The sequence below is a fragment of the Eupeodes corollae genome, chromosome 1 (assembly GCF_945859685.1).
Source record: "Eupeodes corollae chromosome 1, idEupCoro1.1, whole genome shotgun sequence".
Taxonomy (NCBI): Eukaryota; Metazoa; Arthropoda; class Insecta; order Diptera; family Syrphidae; genus Eupeodes; species Eupeodes corollae.
This window is the reverse complement of record NC_079147.1, coordinates 119,488,581-119,510,304: the sequence shown is the minus strand read 5'-3', so window position 1 is coordinate 119,510,304 and position 21,724 is coordinate 119,488,581. Positions and strand designations below refer to the sequence as shown.

At 34.2% G+C, this 21,724-nt stretch overlaps 1 protein-coding gene across 1 annotated transcript in view; it reads right to left on the bottom strand.

The window, feature by feature from the left end:
- The window catches only part of LOC129943090 (dihydrolipoyllysine-residue succinyltransferase component of 2-oxoglutarate dehydrogenase complex, mitochondrial), a 31,236-nt gene that overhangs the window by 4,877 nt on the left and 4,635 nt on the right, over positions 1 to 21,724 (bottom strand). Inside the window, exons 2-5 of the mRNA XM_056052351.1 lie at positions 6,311 to 6,402; positions 6,129 to 6,245; positions 5,621 to 6,071; positions 27 to 178 (exon numbers count right to left, since the gene is read on the bottom strand). Of these exons, the coding sequence (XP_055908326.1) occupies positions 27 to 178; positions 5,621 to 6,071; positions 6,129 to 6,245; positions 6,311 to 6,402 (812 nt within the window). The remainder of the gene's footprint in view (positions 1 to 26; positions 179 to 5,620; positions 6,072 to 6,128; positions 6,246 to 6,310; positions 6,403 to 21,724) is intronic.

Here is a 21,724-nt window from a genome sequence, read left to right as displayed (position 1 = left end):
AAATATTATATAGAAATATATAAAACCTCATGTCAATTTCATTGAAAGTTGTTAACATTGCATTTGTGTTTTGAGCATCCTTTAACCTCTGTGCTATTTTAAGTCGCATGCGGTTCATTTTTACCCTTTGTTCTGATCTGGTTCCGGTGATTTCCCTTGTAAAATCTTCTGGTGAAACCTGAAAATAATGTATATGTTTTTTTTTATTTTGAATCACTCGAAAAGTAAAAATATTAAATCAAGGCATAATATGTTACGCTGGAAATCCTTCCTTTTTGCTCCATTTGAATATAACAATGTACATACGAGCATACTTGTTTTAATTTATTCAAATACATATGTACCTATGTATTCTTAAATATTGTAATCCATTGTATTTTAATATATATTTTATTTATTTATATTTGGCGTTTTTCTTTTTTAGTTCAGAGCTGAGCTTTGAGCAGAGTCTGAGCGAGCAGAGTAGAGTATAGTTCTGAGCAGTGTATGTTCAGAGCTCTCTGATTTAATTATGAAACAACTTGAGCTCTAAACTGTCATGATTTTAAATGTCGTCTGTTTGTAGGAGTTCAATTTTCTTTAATCAAATTAATTAATAAAACAGTCATAGAGGTGGTCCATTTGACTCCTGAAATAAATTTGATTCATAAAAATGCAAGTAAGTAAGTAAGTTTGCACTAAAGCGACTGGCCTCTTCCGCCATTTTTATTGTTTTGACGGTAATTTTTTTAATTTCCCGGCTTTCAGATTATTATTTTATTATTATTCTTTTGACAGTTCGAGCTCTGCTCGGAATTAAAAAAGAAAAACGCCAATTATAAATGGAAAATTAAATTTAAGATATCAAATCAAAATAAATCTTACTTATTTAAGGTGGCGCTACAGTCCTGTGCGAACTAGGGCCTCACCCAACAAACTTCTGCGTCTAGCTCGGTCCCTAGCTAGATGTCTCCAGTTTCGCGCTTCAATTTGGGTGAGGTTACTTTCCACCTGAATCTCTTCTCTTCCTTTACTGCGCTATCCTGTGGGTGTGGATTCGAAGACTTTCCGGGCCGGAGCATTGGTTTCCATGCGCTCTACGTGACCCAGCCATCTTAATCGTTGGACTTTCACCCTTCTGGCTAAGTCTACGTCGCTGTACAGCCCGTACAGCTTGTCGCTCCATCTTCTCCTCCACTCCCCTTCGAAGCATACTGGACCGTAGATCACACAAAGAACTTCTCTCGAACCGACCCAAGGTGCTTTCATTTGCTTTTGTCATAGTCCATTCTTCTGCACCGTATAGCAGGACAGGGTTGATAGCGACACTTTGGTCTTTCGAGAGAGGACTTTAATACTCAATTGCTTTCTTAGCCCAAAGCAACAGCGGTTAGCAAGTGTTATTCTTCGTTTGATCTTGGCGCTAGTGTTGTTTTCTGCGTTTACAGTGGAGCCTAAACAGACGAAGTCTTTGACTGCATCTAAGTTACGTCTGTCGATGGCGAAGTTTTGACCAAGACGTCAGTGTTGTAGGCCCTTTCTTGACGACATCATGTACTTTGTTTTGCCTCATTACCCGTTCAACTCATTTTTGCCGCCTCTTCCTCAATTTTTACAAAAGTCCCATTGACATTACGCTGTGTTCTTTCGATTAAGTCAATGTCATCAGCATTTGCTCATAATTGGACAGACTTTTGGAAGATAGTGCCTCTAGGGTTGGCGTGTAAGCTTTGCACTATTCTTTCAAGTATAAAGTTATAAAAATCGCATCACAGCGCATAACATTGTTTAAAACCTTTATTGACAACGAAAGGTTCTGTTAAGTTGCTTCCAACCTTTATGGAACAGTGTGAATTCTCCATGGTCATCCTGCACAATCGGACGAGTTTGGCAGGGATGCCAAAGCTACACATGGCTCTATACAGCTCGTTCCTGTAAATGCTGTCATATGCTACCTTGAAATCGATGAAAAGATGGTGGGTGTCGATTTGGTGTTTTTTTTCAGGATCTGCCGTAATGTGAATATTTGATCGACTGTGGACTTTCCTGGTCTAAGAACACACTGATAAGGACCTTATTTGTTGTTGAAGATGGGCTTAAGACGTTAACATATTGCGGCAGAGAAGATTTTGTAAGAAGACTGATTCCTCTATAGTTGTTGCAGTTTAGAGGGTCTCCTTTTTTCACCATCGGGCAAATAATACTGAGGTTCCATTCATCGGGCATGCTTTCTCCCGACCATATCTTACAGATAAGTTGGTGGATGTTCCTAACTAACTTATCTCCAGCTGCATAAAAGAGCTAGGCATTCAAGCCATCTGCCCCAGCGGCTTTGTTAGACTTCGGGAGGACGGATTGTTGGCTTTTGTTGTCTAAGTTGAATGGATCATCCTTCCTGACAGCGAAATTCGGTTTGTCGTTGCCGTTATACAGTCTGCAGAAGTGGTAATCCATAACCTTAGTATTGACTGCGGTTCCACTAGGATGCTCCCACTTTCGTCTTTGCAGCCTTCGGTTCTAGGTTTATGTACTTGTGAATTTCGTTTCACCTTTTCATAAAACTTTTGAACTTCATTCCTGATTTCCAACATCTCAACATCTTGGACCGCACGCTCCTCATGTTCTTTCTTTTTCCTTTTGAGAAGTCGGTGTTCTTCTCGCCCCTTCTGCTCAAAGAGCTCATAAGCAGCTTTCATCCTTTTATGCAATGCCGCTTTGCGAGCCTGTTGTGAAGTGTTGTCGTGCAGGCTGTCACCATAGTAAATATCGCACTTTTTCATCCACTTTTTGCCTGGTCCATCCCATCGTATTTCCTGGATGTCTGCTTTATAGCAGTCTAGGGCCTCCGCTAATTCTTCGGCTGCACGTGGTCTTCTAAGGGATCTAACATTCCACGTACATATCCGAAGTTCGTTGGCGTAGGTTGTCAACAGTAAATCCGTCTGTATCCGATGCTTTTTGGTGCTTCGCAACTAGGAGATTTTTAAGTGGTCAGGAAGTCACCCCGACGGCACAACCCCCAACCTGGAGGGCCAGATCCTTAGTATAGCTCCAAGGACGGGGAGCCGGATAAATCGCTTCTTATAGGCCTGGGCTCCGGATAAGTCGTAGAAGCCCTATAAGGTGTTTACTCAGTAGATCACCGTTGATTCCATTTCGGGAATTCCTCCTCTGCCGTCTGGATTAGGAGATGTGCCTTATTGGAAACATCTCTTCCCCCTCTCTCGTTTGCTGCCTCCAACAACTTTCCACTTGGATTGGAACTCAATCTCCAGTTGAGGTACTAGGCACCCGATTTCATCAAGAAGAGGTGAGAGTAGGAGTTGATAGGCAGAGGTGGTTTTTGAGGAAAAACCTGTGGACGCTTGTGTCCTCTTGAATGCACTTGTCTACCATTTGAATATATCTATCAAGTTAAAAAAAACCGCGAGTTGAAATTCGTGCCGGGGTAATGGAAAGTTGAGCCATCAAATCCTTTGGAGATGGAGAATTCCAAGTAAGTAAAAATATACACAAAACCAAATATCTACCCAGGGTATTCAAAATGTGAAAACAAATATATTTTGAAAAAGTTAAATCATAGCTGGTATAAAAAAAAATGCATGAATAACTGAGTGGGAAACTATTTTAAAAATATGCGCGTTAAATGCAGATTTTAAAATGGTATTACTTATTATTATATCTAGAGCCTAGCAAGTTATTGGTGAAAATCTGCAATACTAGAGTAAATTTAGCAAAAACAAAAGTTTTCAAAATGAGTACAGTAAACGTGAAAATAATACCAAGCGTTAAACATAGCAGATGTTTGATTTATTGGCTGTTTCTACGATGTTGTCCTTATGATAAATCGAAGCTTTCAACTTCTAGGGCTGAATTATTATTATTATTGATAAAAAGGTACGCCTTTGTTGGTTCTTGTTGATTTTTTTTACATTATCTTCAAAATCAATCCCATCTTTTTTAGAATAGTAAGAAGTAAAACGGCTATTCCAGGAAGTCCAATTTCATAAACAAGAAGTAAATTTAATTCAACAGTTTTAAATAAGGAATTTAGATGAATATGATCGAAGAATAATTATAAACTGAGGAATATCGAACTTTAATATTGTTCAATATTAAAACTATAAATATTAATATCACAAGTGCTTTTATAGTAAAGTATATACTTGTTAAAAATGTGAGGCTATTCTATTTGTGTATGGGATCTGATGTGTGAGGTTTTGCGATGCTTCACTTTTCTATACTTCAAACTGAATTTATTTTCAACACATGTGCTTGTTAACTCGAAAGAAGTTTTATGATTTATAAATATTAAAAAAAAAAGAAGTAACCAGCTTAACAATAATCCTCAATCAATATTCATAATATTTAAAAATTAATTTAATTTATAATTACCGTGTTCTACATATTTTCCTCAGCATGATCTTTGAGGTTAAGTTGCTCGCTAACAATTTATTCGTTTCATAGTAGATGAAATGTGGAACACAATTCGTTACTTCCAAATTGTTTTTACAAAATTTTCATCTTTAGAGAACAAAATGCAAATTTTATTTTCCTAACATTATTGGTTTCTTAAAATTTAAAGGTTTTAAATTGACGTTTTTAAATGTGTAAAATCACGTTTATTCGTTGTTCGCTCTCATGTACAAGGCCCTTAAAGCATCTTGCACATGAGCTACGAACTGCGAACAGTGGATGTATTCTTTCACATTAGTGCCATTTGGTTTCTTATAATTTAAATGTGTTTTTGTTTGAAATTGACTCTTTGAAATGTGTAAAATCATGCTTGTTCGTCCATTCGTTGTTCGCTCTCATGTACAACGCGAGTGTATGAGAATATGGAACGAAGCTGTACGGGCTGTACAGCGACGTAGACTTAGCCAGAAGGGTTAAAGTCCAACGACTAAGATGGCTGGGTCAAGTAGAGCGCCAAACCAATGCTCCGGCCCGGAATGTCTTCGAATCAACACCCAACTTGGAGCGCGAAACTGGAGACATCTGCTAGTGGCCCAGCTAGATGGAGAAGTTGCTTTGGTAAGTAAGGTATTCAACCATTTTACTTTCTAATAAAAAAATAAAAATAGTCAAAACTGTGAGAAGTCTGGGTTTTGTTATAAATTGTAACCTATGAGAATACTTCAGTAGATACTAGAAAACGACTTGTTAAATCTAATGTCTAATCTTACCCATACTCTGAAGAAGTTATTCTTATGTTGATTCCTTATACCAATGTAAACTTTAGGTAGCCCCCATTAATTAGATTCATGGACTTCGTAGATACGACCATATGTTACAGTATGGTTCGTTCTTTTTGTGGACAAGTATACATATGTACAGTAAAACTAAATTGAAGTTAAGTACATTTATGTTATTTTTTACTTTGTTTTACATAAAGTCAATTTAAAGAACTTAACATACATACAAAGTCTATCAAGACTTATTAAATACTTAGCTTAAAAAAAGAACAACCTTTCGCATGAGTCCACCTGGTACCACTTAGTACCAATTCAATGTTTCAAAAAATAGTCGTATAGATAATAATGTTTTCAACTAATAAAGATATTTGCGATAATAGTAATAAATAATTGATACAAAATTAATTAACTTTTTCCGGATTACAAAATAAAATGGTTGATCTTACCTTGACTGTCGCTTGAGCTATTCCTTGAGCGTGACGAATTGCAGCCACAGGGATGTGTGCAGGAGGAGCAGCTGGTTGTTCTGAGGTTGGTGATTTAGCTGGTGGTACTGAGGTTGGTGATTTAGCTGGTGGTACTGAGGTTGGTGATTCTAAAGGTGACGAAGGTGCTGACGACGAAGGTATTTTTGTAGTCACCGGTGGCGGTTGTGGTATTGAAGGAGCAGGTGGTGCAGCAGCTTCTTTAGGTTGAACAGATGGTGCAGTTGTCGCTGCATCCGTTTTTTTTAGTTTAAAAAGCTGTTGGCCTGCTTTTACAGTGTCACTATCAGCAACAAAAATTTCTTCGATTATTCCACCGAACGGTGCAGGAACACCAACTGTCGTCTTATCAGTTTCGATCTCCATTACCACTTGATCAGTTTTAACGTAATCTCCGACTTTGCATGTAAACCTTTAATTCAAATTAGTTTACAAAAAATATACTCATGTATACAGCAAATCTATTTACTTGACATCCCCTTCTGATACCGAATCGGCGAACGCAGGGACTTTAACAACTTCGATTTGCAAATTTGAAGCGCTTAGATGAAAACATGCATTATTCCCCTTCAAAGTTTTAATTTTCCTAAAAGTACGTATTGTGATACATATATAATATACAATATTCAAATAATAACAGTCTTTACTTACCTGTATTCAAAACTCCATTTATCTTCGAATGACGTGCTTAGTTTATTAGCAACGCGAATTAAAGTTATATGTCTGCTACCAGCTATATTAACCTGAAATATATTTAATCATTACATGAAGGTACTCTTAAATAACTAAAAATATATTAATACAATAAAAAGACTCACAAATAAACACAATGAGTATGTGGCGCTGTTTTATTTAATTTAATTTTATTTGAAGGATACAATACAAATAAATTTATATTGTCCGGTATATAACGCCAGGTTACACTATACCTATATGTCGGCTACAGATTATAAATTATGTACGTATGTAAATAGGTATTACAGAAATAATGTTTTAAAATTAATAAAAAATAATATATTTCAAATTTTATTTTTTGCTACTAAGACGAATAATTATGAATAACTGGGTCTACTGTAAGGATCTAAACAAATTTCGATGCTGGGAACATTTACAATGAAGTGCTATATTGTTGTTTTGCAGCATTAGTAGTTAATTAAAAATATGGGATTTGTTAAATTGTATGTCCTAGCCTCATCTGTTAAATCTGCACTGCTTGAGGTCGGTTTAAGCTTTCTCTAATTTCTCAAACTATTAGAGCTTGAATTATCGGCACATGGTTTTTGTCATTTTTAATAATTGCGCTGTAAGTCACTGCATACAGCTGTTTTAAAAGCAGAATGAATGACGTATTTGAAGGCTTCGATTAATGCCATTGTAACCGAATAACACTTTTTGTTTCTTTTACAAGAATAAAAGACAAATACAAATTTTACGTTTTTAGTCTAACGACTAAAATGCATTTTTTTAAATAAAGTGAACCCGATATGCTGATTAGGAAAGGGCAAAAATAAAACCAGGAAATGTAAGAAACCCCAGAATAAATTCCAGGTTTATTCTTTATTAGAAGAGTTTATATATAATGGTGTCTTGTTATGTACCTATATACATATATAACGTAAAGATAGTGCGTTAGAGTAAAATACTTGTATTGGTGCAGAAATTCGTAGGAAAAGTACCACCTTCGGACTTGCTAAGAACTAGGCCCTTATCAAGTTATGAAAATACTAAAGTAAGAAACTGCTTTAAACTGAAGTAATGATTTCAAACTGCTTTTTATCTCATCAAACTATCAACATTCCGTGGTCGTGAATGTCTAGGCGGCGTGCCCATCGACGTCGGCTAAGGCCAAAAACCAGCAACAACAACATCTAAAACAACAGCGGCAGAAACAGCAGCAGCAGCAACCGAAACAGCAGCAGCAGAAACAACAGCAGCAAAATCAGCAGCAGCAACACCAGAAACAACCACAGCCCAAGGAGAAGGTGCCACCAATTCGGACCTATCAGGTTGACCTGCAGGACTTAAAACAGGTATGTAAGTCGGCCACTAAGGGCAAATTTTTTACTAAATATTTGGAACGAAAAAGAAAAGCGGTATTCGGTGCAGTGCTTCTCACTGGCCGAATACAAGCTAGTGAAAGAGTTACTAAAAGAGGCCACAGCTGAGTTCTTCAGCTACACGCCCAAATGTGAGAAATTTAAGACGGTCCTTCTGAAGTGCATAAGTTCCTGCACGGAACCGGAGGAGCTCTTAACTGAGCTCCGCCAAAAAGCTATTGACGATCTCGATTTTATCGGGGTCAAGCCTTTCACTACGGTGAAGTCCAGACGAGGGGGTTATAGGCTGCCAATGTTCCTTGTAACATTATCGCCCCAAAGCAGTTTTAATAGTGTGAAGAGAATCGAATCTCTCGATAATCAAGCTGTACGCTGGGAGACATTAAAAAGGCACGACGACATTCTAAAATGTACGAAGTGATAGAGGTTTGGCCATGCCAATGCCAACTGCAATATGCAGTTGCGTTATGTCAGGTGCGGAGAAACCCACAAAGAAGGAGAGTGCAAGCTGGGGAATGAGCGGGTTTAGGATTTGACCCTGCTCAAGTGTGTCCTTTGCGGAAACCGAGGGCACCCGGCTAGTTATAGGGGCTGCCCTAAGGTCCAAGAAATTAAGCAAAAAGGGGCCAGCCAAAAAGCCGAAAGAAGTCGAACAGTTCGTCAGGCTCCAATACAAAAATTCGTGGACCCCAAATTTTCCTACGCCCAAATGGTGTCAGGGAATGGGAACACGAGACAGGCTCCACCAACGGTTGCCCCAAAGGCCCCTGTGCCTTAGGCACCAGAGGTGCAGCCTGACATTGTAACCTTGTTGTTGAGCATTCAAGGTCAACTAACAGGACTGCAAAGTCAGATAAAGAAGCAAGGCAAAAGGGTAGATCATCTCTACTCTTTATTGCCTGGCCTGGCGCAATTAAGACAATAATGGGCGCGCTGACGAAGACGCGCCTAAAAGCCCTAGCTGTGAATGTAAATTCACTGATTAGGATTCAACGAAGAGCCAATATGTTCCAATTGTTGACAGACTACAGTCCCGATGTGTTTATGGCTAGCGAAACTAAGCTAAACCACAAACACAAATTGACTCATAAAAATTACAATATCGTAAGAAGAGACCGGCCCGACTCCACTCAAGGGGGCGGTGTAGCTCTCTTTATAGGGAAAGGCATTAATTATAAAGTCGTATATGGGCATTTCCACAGTATTTTTAACATTCATGTTACCACAGTATATTAAGTCTTAGTAATGAAATTGGCACTTTCTAAGTATATATATTTTCGTATCATGACTTATTTCAATTATATAACCTACTTTTGACTTGATTGGATTAAAAATTTTAATTAAAATTAATAAAAAATAGGCTTAAATATTGCAAATTTCAAGCGCACCAGATGCAAATTTATTAAGTTTTATAAAGAAAAAACATTTCAACGACCTTTGAAACAACTTAACATCATTAATTTATAATTATTTATAATATACACTGATAGAAAAACCTCGATATAAAGGCGTGCTACCATTTAAAAAATAGTACAAAGCAATTAAATTAGAGTACCTCCGTTTTTACAAATATTAAAATCTGATCTTTTTCTCTATATAACTTTCTCAACGATCGATTCTGATAGTATTTTATAGGCTTAAATTATTCTCTATCAATCAATAAATCAATTAAAATTAAATTTGATCATGTGCCTCTATTTAAAAATAAATAATGGCATTTTAAAGTTTAAAATTGAAAACGTGATTGGTACAGAATATGTGATTTTTTAGCGGCACACCTATCGATAAGATCTTACAGAAAAATAAATGATTGTGAATGATAATTTTACGAATAATCAATAATAAAAAAAGCCGTTGAACGAAATTTTTAAATTTCAAAGTCTGTACGACAGTACAAAATCAAATTTTTTTATGAAATGAGGGTTTTTCATTGAATGCACATTGCACACATCTCCACTGCACTGCACAGAACGGAAGATATTTATTAACGATGTTTCAAAATGAATCACGCAAGTATTTTCTTGTTATTTAGATGATAAACAATCAAGGAAATGTTTGTAGATGTGCCTCAAAATTAAAAAAAAAAATTCAATTGTTGAAAATGAAAGATTCTGTGGAAATGCCTATATAACAATGAATTGCGAAAGCTCAAGACGCTACAGTATTGCCAGGAAGTCTATTAAAAAGAAAAAGAATTGTGTGCTTGTTTTGTAGATTTCAAAGCAGCATTTGATAAGGTCAACAGACAGGCTTTAATGTATAAGATCTCATTACTAGGGATCTCCCGAAAATTCCTGATGATATATTTTAAAAAAAGAAGGCTGCCGGAAAAGAATTGGGCACTCAATAATGAACGTATTGAAGTGGTACAAGAGTTTAAATATCTTGGAGTTTTGCTTCGGTATAATTTTTTCTAAGCATGTTAAACAAAAAAGCAAAGAGGTTAAAATTGCGTTGAGGATGGATCTTTTATCAAGATATCGGGATTTTCAAGCAACTGTCAACACTTGTATGAGCTACGGTGCTCAACTTTTTGGATACTTGGCTTTCGAGGAATTTGAAGCAATTCAAAGACATTACTTAATTTAACACCAAATTATGCTATTTAGGTGGAGTCTGGCGTATTGCCAATATATACTCAAAACCTAAAAATGAACTCGGATTATTTAATAAGAGTGATGAAGACGGATGAAAGAAGTCTTCATAAAACCATCTTGCTGAGACTACTGCAATCTAAGGACACCCCTTTCAAAGAATGGAGTCAGCTAGTTATCTCACATGAAGCTATCTTAACTTTATTGGAGTTAAATGTCGATGAATGGAGCTCTATGCTTGCAAATATTACTGCTAAAATTGATGAAAGAAATTACAATCAGCATCTCTCTAAAGCTTCACCAACATCCTCCAGGAACATAAGCTAACTATTTCAATAATTAATTATCGACCGAAGCTATAAGTTATATCTTTAGAGCACGATTTGAAATTTGTAATTTATGTAACAGAAGAGAAATAGAAGATAAACATATTTTATTGCGGTATACCCGATATTACAGGAAAGTCGTCGATTACATTTAAATGAAAGCCATCTTACTGTAAACAGACATCATGAAATTATAAATGGTTCACTAGGGTGGTCCACCCTATATAATTTCTGTAAGCACGTCCTACATTTCTGAAATAGTTTCCCAACGTAAGATCTAATCATTCGGCCAGTTACCATTATTTAACACTTTTTAATTTTGTGTTTAAAATCACTTTACATTTTTTTTTGTATGTATCAAATCATATTAAAATTGTTATTATTTTTGTGTTTCAAATCATACCATTATTTAAAATATTTTAATTGTGTGTTTAAAATCACTTTAAAATTGTGAATGTATGTGTTTCAGATCATATTAAATTGACATCTTTTTTGTGTTTCAAATCATATCAAAATTGTTAATGATTGCTTATGAAGTTTTTTCTATTGCTTAACTTATTTAATTTAGTATACGAATCCAACCAAATTGTTGTATTATTGTATTGTTTTTTTTTTTTTTTAATTTTTAGCATTTTTTAAATTATTAATTAATTATTTAGTTCAATTATTTTACCTATATGTTTTCCTTGTATTATGAAATGTCAATTTAGGCAGACGGCAGAATTGCCAAGTCCTTATTCTTAAGTAAGAATTATTGTTAAACTTTGATAAGAAAAATTAAGAATTTATCTATCTTTATATATTGTTTGTACTACAATTTTTTTCTTTAGTAACAGTTTTATAAAAAGATATAAATTTTATGAAAACTATTTGATTAATTCAAGAAAATAGAAAATATGAACTATATTCACATTTACCAAACTTAAAATGAAAATAAAAGAATTACATGGGTATCCTTTACTCAATATTTTTTTGTTCTTCTGTCATTTGTTGCCGCGAGCATCAAATTGATGCTCAGAAATTGCGTGAAGAAATTTTTTTGGACCAGATCTGGCAAAAAGGGGAAATGTTTTACTCTTTCACGCGCAATTACGCAATTACGCGCAATATAATTCTCAATAACGCAACATCAGCGTCTACAAAAAATTACGAAATAAAAAACTGATGTAAAGTTGCCAATTGATTGGACTCGTTGGAGTTCCAAGAAACTGTGGAACTGTCAAATCATCAATAACATAAAATGAGAATAAAGAATTTATTAAAATAAATTGTTAGTCGAAAATCACGAGCAAAACTAAGAAAATCTTTTTGTAAACTAGATTAAGTTCATAGATTGAACTAAAGTTTTTTTTTAATGAAACCTTTTTTGTTCGAATTTTAATGGCACATTTGTTAGATTTTCAATCCAAAGTTTGTAATTAATATTCTCGTAGTTAAAAGTGTCTTACCAATGGTAAATTAAAACATTAATTTTGGATTGCCGGAACCAAATCGTGGAATCCGTATTTTGTACGTAAGTATAATAGTATAAAGATAAATGAACAAATAAAAAGTCTAATGGCTAAAAAATAGTAAAAAGTGATAAGAAAATAAGTCGATGATTTTAAAAACTTTTATTAATGGTCTCAAACCTTGCTAGTGTAGTGTTAAGTAGGCAGGTAAATAATTTAAGAGATGCTTACTACAAGAAACAGGGATGATCCAAATTAATAGGCAGAAAGCTAGTAAACAGATCCCAACCCACAAAAATATTACTACAAATGATTTTAATCAAAATAGAAACAATTATTCAGGTCAGTACAGAAATAATTTTAATCAGAATAGGAACATTGGGTAAATTCACAAACGTCAAATTTTTGGGTAGTGATAAGGCATTTTTTGGGATGCTGATCGTTGCTCAGCTGATTAATGTGCGATGCTGGCTGGCGAAAAGTTTAACATTTAAAAACAACTTTTGCTTTGGGATGGATGTGTAACCAATAAAAACTCTCATTGATAATATTGAATCGAAAAATAACACTTTTCGAATCCAGGGAGAAATGTCAAAATTTTCAATTCTTCAAATCGGAACCATTACAACAACTTCCTATGGGAAGTTAAAAAAGAAATTGATTTTAATCAGTATTGAGGAGTGCAAGTTCTGGACAGGAGGCTGAATTGAATGTTTGGCTCCATACACTTCGTCCAATCTATCGAAATTTTCCAAGTTGTCGCATCCTTTCCAATTTCCTTGTTTCTTTTTTTATTCTTTTGTATGTGATGACCACATTTAGGAACTTTCGATGGATTTGGTCTTTGTTATGATTTAAATCTGGAGCCACACATTTTATCGTCTCCAGAACTTTCCTCCACAATACTGACTTGGATTTCCTGCCTCCCATAGGAGGAAACATACTTTAGTCTAGTTTTCAATAAAAGTTTAATCTCGGCGCTGGTAAAATATTCCAATTAATTAATTTATAATTTATTTAAAACTTGATTACATATTTTCCATTCTCCTTTTCCCCAATTTTTGCAACTAATCGTGTCGCCATCAACAAGTTATCAAGAAAATTCTTGATGCTTTTTTTTAAATATTTGTGCATCAGTTTATCCAACTTTGCAATAATGAAAATTTGACATTTTAAGTGATGTTAATTATTTGCGTTTATGAACGTGATACATGGAGGATCGCAAATCATCTCTGCAGTGATGCGTTTGTGAATTTAAATATTTATTCAGGACAGTACAGAAACAATTTTAAACAAAATAAAAACAATTATTCAGGACAGTATAGAAATAATTCTAATCTGTATAGAAATAATTTCAATCAGAATAATAACTTAAATATAAAAGACTATAGGGCATAATAATCATATCAAATTTTCAATTACAGCCTCTAAATCGGATTTACCGATAATAGAGTTGGCCATAGAAGATACAAAAATGTAATGATTGATAGATATAGGTTCTACGACTACATTGCTCTATAAATTAAAATTATAAACTAATTCTTTTGAAAGAAAAATTACTTTTAATACATTGAACGGGAGTCCAAAAAAATTCGAAAATAATTACAGAACTTCCAAAAGAATTTAGGGAAAAAGCTCACATGTGTTGGAAGCTTATATCATTCAAAGATAAACATTTTGACGGTTTAATTGGTCAAAATTTACTAAAACCGTTTCAAGCAAAAAATAATTAAGAAAAAACGTACATTGAAATACACGAGAATAAAATGAAATTTATAAATGCATGCATATTAGAGGGAAATAAAGAAGAACAAGATGTACCAAGTTGTCTCCTTGGTAAACATCTAAAGAAAAAGGAAAACGAGGCTGTAAAGAATCTTCAAAAAAAAAAAAAAAACATATAGGCCAATTTACGAAAAAATGTATCGATACCCCCAAATCCACCAATAGGAGATTAGTAGACAAATTAAAACGATGCTTACACAAAACATAAAACAAGAGAGAAATTTTCCTTACAATAGCTCTCTATGGGTTGTGCCAAAGATATTAGATAACCCTGGTGAAAAGAAATGGAGAATAGATAGATAGACAAGTTCTTTATTCAGTCACCGACTAGCTTTCGTGCCGTACGCATCGCTATCTCTGTCAATTCGACTGCTTTCTCTTTAATAAAATAATACCTAATTATTTAATTTATTCAATATAAACATCTATTTTCTTCTCCCTCACTCATACACATTTCAAGTGCATAGTTTTACTCTATCGCGAGTGTATTGATTTCCCATCTAAACCGCATGGCCCCAGGGGCTAAAATGAAACCTGGGTGCCGTTTTGGCGGACTTTCGGAAGTCTCGCTATCGGAACCCAGTGCCAAAAAAAAACAAAAAATCCAATAATACTCGTTTTGTAGAGTTCCCTATACTACCCAAAAAAACACTTTTCAAGAACCCAAGATTTATCGTCATTGAGCAAACAACACAACTTCGTGATGGTAATATTCTGATTTTGACCAAAAACCAACAAATTGCGATAAATTTATAGCCACTACAAATCTCTCAGGGTTATGTCCAGTTACAATCACATTAGACAGCCAACTAAATGGCTCTAAAGGCGTTGTTCATGCTTATAAACGTCCCGGAATCCGAAATAATCTCGGAAATGAAATCTTAAAATGTCATAGGAGTCTACAAATTCACATAAAAAGTTAATGCAGAACCTGAGCCAATTTAAAAGCCGACGGGATTAATGATTTTTACTTTCGATTCTTTCCAACCTCCCGATACCGTGGAATAGGTTGGTACAAAGCCAAAGTATCTGAGTACTACCCTAATCCCATGCGCTGTCAAATTTGCCAAATACTTGGTCATACAAAAAAAAATGCAACAGAAATCCCATGTGCAATGTATGTAATCTACCACCTCATAAAGATACCGCGTGTACAAGAAAAATGTGTGCTAATTGCCTTGCCCCCCACTCATCTGACTCAAAAGACTGTCCCACATTTATCCAAATGAAGGAAATTTTAAAAATTAAAACTAAAAATAAGTGTAGTATAACCGAGGCCAAGCGTTTGTATAAGGAACAAAACCCCATACAACCTAACCTCAATCAAAACTCATACTCCGTAATAGCTAACCCAGATTCAACTAAAACACTTCCTTCCAACATAAACACATCTCAATCCACTCAAAACAATAGTACAAATTCTATCTCTATGTCAAATGAAAATAACAACTCCATAAGCAATTCTTTACCTCCATCAGAGGCATCAACATCAAAACAACAAAGCTTTTCCAGTGCAATAAATAATGCAACCACCACTCCAATTAATACTCAAATTAAACCTTTTTCATTAAATAACAAAACAAACATAATTAATTATCAAGAAAACACTAATCAACTTCAACCTTTTTCCTTAAATAACAATACAAACACAGGTAATTCCAATATAAATCTCTTTAACACAATAGCAACTTCCGAAAATTCACAGATCTCTATGATCACTAGCTCACCTATCTCTAATGCCACTCAAACCCTTCTTAAAAACAACAACTATTTTGTCACACCCACCGAAATCGATGATGATTCCATTTAACAATAATAATTATTTACACAACCCTGACTCTGCTGTTTTGAGGTTCAATCATTTAGGCTCTTTAGGGAGCCTCAATGCTTCAACTTCCAGGCAGCGGAGTCATAATAAATCCGACAACCCTAAAAAAATAACTCACAATTTTGTACAACCTCAAAATTATCTTAAAGCTCTCCAGTGGAATATACAAGGCTATATAAACAACTTCGACGAGCTCAAAATTTTAATAAAAGAAGGATCACCATGTTTAATATCTCGTCAAGAGACACATTGTGCGTATCAATCTACCCTTATAACTCCCAAATCCTATTCTGGGTATTTTCTTAATTCTCCCCAAAACTTATCAGGCAAACAAGGTATAGCAATGTTAATTAAAAAAAATATCCCCCACTTACTAATCAATATTAACTCCAACATCTTAACTCTCGCTGTAGAAATACATTTAAAGATTAAATTTACTGTTGTAACTGTTTATATCTTGCCAAAACAGACATTCCCTCAGTCAGATCTTGAAAATATAATAAGCCAAATACACACCCCTATTTTATTTGTGGAGATGTAAACTCCTGGAATTTTCTTTGGGGTTCACCAACCACAAATCACCGCGGTAGCATGATCGAAAACTTCCTTTTTAACAATGACCTAACTATTTTGAATGACGGCTCGCCAACTCATTTCTCAACGCACAACACCTTCACGCACATCGATATATCTTGCTGCTCACCAATACTTTATCCAATTACAACTTGGAACACACTAGAGGATCTACATAATAGTGACCACTTTCCTATTTTCATACAAATACAAATTTCACCTAACAAATCCGATTTTCTCCCAAACCCTAAATACAAAACCGATTTAGCTAATTGGGACTCCTTTCAACTCGTTATCAACAACCATTTAGAAAATAACACCCCATCTTCAAACATCAATAAAGAAGCTGCCTTATTACAAAAAGCAATTCGTTTCGCAGCCAACGTTTCCATTCCTCAAAGTGCACCTTTCGCTACTAACAAAACAGTTCCTTGGTGGAATTCTGTTTTAAAATGTTTAAGAGACCAAAAAATGAAAGCTTGGAGATCCTTTAAAAAGCATCCCTCTCAACCTTACCTTATTGTTTACAAAAAAGCAAATGCTTTATTCTGCAGAGAATTAAAAATCAGCAAAGCAAAATCTTTGACAGACTGTACATCAACTATCAATCCAAACTCATCCACCGCAAAAAATTGGCATAATATCCGATGTCTAACCGGCAATTTTGTTCCCCGTTCAATCAGATGTATTAAAACACCCTCTGGCCCAATATCTTCATCTTTAGATATCGGCAACTTCTTTGCATGTTCTTGGTCTGACCTCTCAAACGACAATAATTTTTCAACATCTTTCAACAATCTCAAAAGAAATAGCATTTCCTGCTATTCCCCACAAACCGCTGGAAACATTGCAGCGAAACAAATAGAAAGCGTTATAACTTTTATTGAATTGGAAAGTTGTCTCAGTGCTTTAAAAGGAAAAACCCCAAGTATATACCGTATCTCATATCCAATGATAAAAAATTTACCACCAATTGTTAAATCAAGACTTCTTATGCTATATAATGAAATACTTAATAGAGGTATCATCCCATAGACTTGGAAAGTAGCCAATGTCATTCTACAACCAAAACCTAACAAACCAATAGACTCTATAGAAGGGTATCGTCCCATTTCATTAATTCCTTGCATGTCTAAAGTCTTGGAAAAAATTGTTGCTAAACGCCTTTTCTGGTTTTTAGAAACCAAAAAATTAATTAGCCCCAACCAAGTTGCTTTTAAATCTAAGAGAGGCTGTTCCGATGCTGTGCTACATATCGATCATTACATATCAAAAGCGTTATCATCCCGAAACCACATTTCGCTACTTTCATTAGATTTTGACAAGGCTTTTGACCGCATAGGTATCCACTTAATATTAAACAAATTAAAAAATTGGGGAATTGGTCCAAAAATATATTCATTCATCAAATCTTTTTTATCAAACCGCAAAATATCCGTTAGGGTAAACAATTCTTTTTCCACAGCCAAACCACTGAATAATGGTATCCCACAAGGATCACCATTATCAGTTGTGCTTTTCTTAATGGCTTTCAATGATATCAGTGTCATGATCGAAAAATATAAACTTCTCGATCATTGTGTTTACGCTGATGATATTTTCATCATGTGCAAACTCAACGATTTAGAGAAAGCAAAAAACACATTTTCAAAAATTGTAATCGATATTGTAGAATGGTGTAATAACTCAGGAGCAAAGCTCTCATTAAACAAATGTAAAACTCTACATATATGTCGCAAATTATCTTGTCCTAAACTTGAATTAGCAATAAATAATGTAAATATCGAAAGCGTAGAAAACTTAGATATTTTAGGATTGAGATTTAATAATAAGTATAATTGGAAACCACACTGTATGAATCTGAAAAAGAGCCTAGCTGCAAGAAGCAATATTATAAGTTATTTATCCAACAATAAATTAAATGTTCACATTAATACACTATGTAGAATTACTAAAGCCTTAATTTTAAGTAAAATCGATTATGGTTTTTACATTTATGGAAAATATCCAACCTCAACTCTAAATGTTCTCAAATCAACATACCATCAATCCGCGAGAAGGAGTATCAACGCCTATCGGACTACAAGAATAGACAACATCATGGACTTCCTACTTTGGAACAGCGTCAATCAGAAAGCATGTTAAAAATACTGTCAAAGCTTTTATTCTCCAAGGACTCCGTCATTGATAAAGATATCGACTCAACCTCCAACTTGAAAAAAAATATGCGTTTTCCATCTACAATTGCTAAAGCCTTGTCAACTGCAAAACAAACGGGGTTACCATTTCAGCGTGTCAAAGGAAACACCATTTCAACCTTCCCACCGTAGAACATTAATACAAACTTGTTTGAACTAACTCTATCAGTATACAATAAAGACAACACAAACAACAGAATCTATCATTCCAGTTTCGCCGAAATCATGGTAAATTTAAAACAAGAAGGCTGGATTCCGGTCTTCACGGATGGGTCGAAATCAACTTTAAATACCTCGTTTGCAGTAACTCAAGAAGACGGAACTCTGTTAAGAGCTGGAATTTTATGGGAATTCTCATCAATCTTCACTTATGAAGCACTAGCCATTTTTGAAGCTGCTAAAATTGTCCTGCAATCCACTTATAAAGCAGTAATTTGCTCCGACAGTCTATCAGTGCTCAAATCAATCCTTAATCCGAACAACAACAACAACACAATAATAAACAATAAAAGAGATTTGCTCATAAAACACACAACAAAGTTAAAATTAATGTGGGTACCCAGTCATATCGGTATACCAGGCAACGAATATGCCGACAAAGCTGCAAAACTCTGCAACGAAGCACCTGTTTACTTTCGATACATTTTCAAAGAACGACGTTCAAAGATATATCGATCAATTGCTTAAAAAGAACAAAATTCTCAACTGGGATAGCTACGAAAATCATTATGCAAAGATAAACACTGACCGGTCCGCTCCAATCTACCCATCATCACTGTCCAGAACAACAATATCAAACTTCATTCGCCTTCGCTTAGGATACAGTATCGTAACTCACCAACACCTATTAGGAAAGAAAGTTCACCCCTCTGCCCATCATGCAACACCAACTTGAACATGCCACATATACTTGGCTTATCATCATGTGGAATTTCCAAAAAAATTAATGCCATCCTAAAAACCGACCAAAATATTTATTTATTTCTCAATACAATTAATGTCGAAAATTTATTGAAAATTGACAAATATCTTCATATCAATAATTTAATAATATAATTAACTAATAATTTATATTAGAGTGGAAAGCTTTTGTAGCTAGTGCTCTTTTCTATTAGCATAGAATTTGTAATTTTATGTTAATAAATAATAATAATAATAAAAGTTCTTTATTTTTTCAATTTTCTTATAAGTACAATATTTCATAATAAAAGATATACAAAGCATGGCTTTATAAGCCGTCTGCCGGAAAAAAACTAATTACATAAAAAAACAAAAAAAAATACAATATTTGGGTAAAAATATTTTCCAAAATAAGTTTCATAGTTAAAAATATGTAAATATAAACATTAAAGAAACATTTTTTTTTAATTATTATTTTCACAATGTGACTTTTAGTTTAGTCAAAAACAAAGAAAAAAAGAAACTTTGAACCATATGGAATAATGTTCATCATTAAAGTATATTTTGATATATATATGTATATATAGTATAAAAAAGCAACAACAGGTAGTTATAATATTGGTAATGGGCTTTTAGTTTAGTTAAAACAGATAATGGTTTGTAAGTGAGCAAAAAATAGGAAGAAGAACCGCATATTTTAAGGGCTTTTAGTTTAGTTAAAAATGAAAAAAAGGAGAAGATACAATCACTTTAACATCTTGTTACAACAAAATCAAACGCTCGTTTCGATATTTTCTTGCATGTGCCACGATCTCGATGGAGAATAGTCGATTAGAGAAAATTGAATGAAGTCATTATTGACGACAAATATGCTATTCCTAATATAGACACTACCTAAGACAAATTGTGAAGATCCCAGTACTTCACAACTTTACTAGGGCACTACTTACCTAGAATCTTCCACCAGGTACCAGTTAGGGAAGAGGATAGAAACAAAAAAAATAGCATTTTCGACTCCTCTTGAGCACTTTGAATTCACAAAAATGGCTTTCGGGCTAAAGAACGCCCCTGCGACTTTTCAAAAATTGATAAACCTTGACGATATTCGGAAGGAGTAAAAACGAATTAAAATAAAATAGAAAGCATACAAAAACGTCTGTTACTAGAAAGTAAAAAACAAATTAAATCATTTTAACCCTTTGTTGACCGACGGTACTTTGAAGTACCACAGTGTTTTACATGAACTAAAAACTATATAGCGGTAAATTTTGGTTCTGTTGACCAACGGTACTTACAAGTACCATAATAATCTCTATACATTTTGGTGTTTGTAATTTTTTAATTTATTTTATAACTAGTTATAAGAGAAAGTTTATTAAAGACTAGACAAAAATTTCGCAACCAATGACCAGATATTTAAAGAAAAATTCAAAGATCAACTTATAGGATCCAAACTATAAAATCTTTTTAATAACTCAAAATTATCCTCTCAGATTCGACGGTTTTGAAGTAAACAGACTTCAACCAAAAATTCAAACTTACCACCGATGCGAGTGATTTCGCTATTAGGTCCGAACTTACACAGGACGGTCACACAGTGTGTTATGCAAGCCGCACCTTAAACGATCATGAACGGAATTATTCCCTCACTGAAAAATAACTTCTTGCAATAGTCTGGTCTGCAAATTGTTTTAGGCCATATACAGATATGGACGTTAAAATAGAAACACGAAGCGGTTTTAAAAATTCAATTTTTTATTGACTTAAAAAGATTTTTTTTTCAAGTTTGGTCTTCATTTTCTTATTTTTTTCTTTCAAGCAAAAATTACCCATTATTTATAGTAAAATTTTAACACAATTTTTTTTTAAATTCATAAAGGAACAAATTTCGTGGATATTAAAATAGATAGAAAGATTTTAAAAAATTACATTAAATGCAAAACTATTCTGGATTTAAAAATGATTTTAATATCTGGTAACCAGGCCCTTAGCTTTAATTATAGTGTGATATCTGTTGGACATTGAGTCAAATAATGGGCGGCATCTTCATATTTTGATCCATTTTACCCTCAATCAAATGTATCGGTGCAAAGCCATACCAAGAAAATTATACCCAAAGTAGGATACTAATGCCACCATTATTGACCGTGTTCTGAGTGTATTTGGGATTTAGCTTTTTCAAACGGTTTGTCTGCCATCATTTCCGAATAAAATTATCTTTAATTCGTCCATCCACAAAACATTCCTCATCTTTTTGGCTCTTTCTGGCCCACTCTAATCAAAATGGCTCTCAGTGGTCAAATTGCTTTTGCAATCAATTTGTGAGATCTGCTCATTATTCCAGCTATTTAAC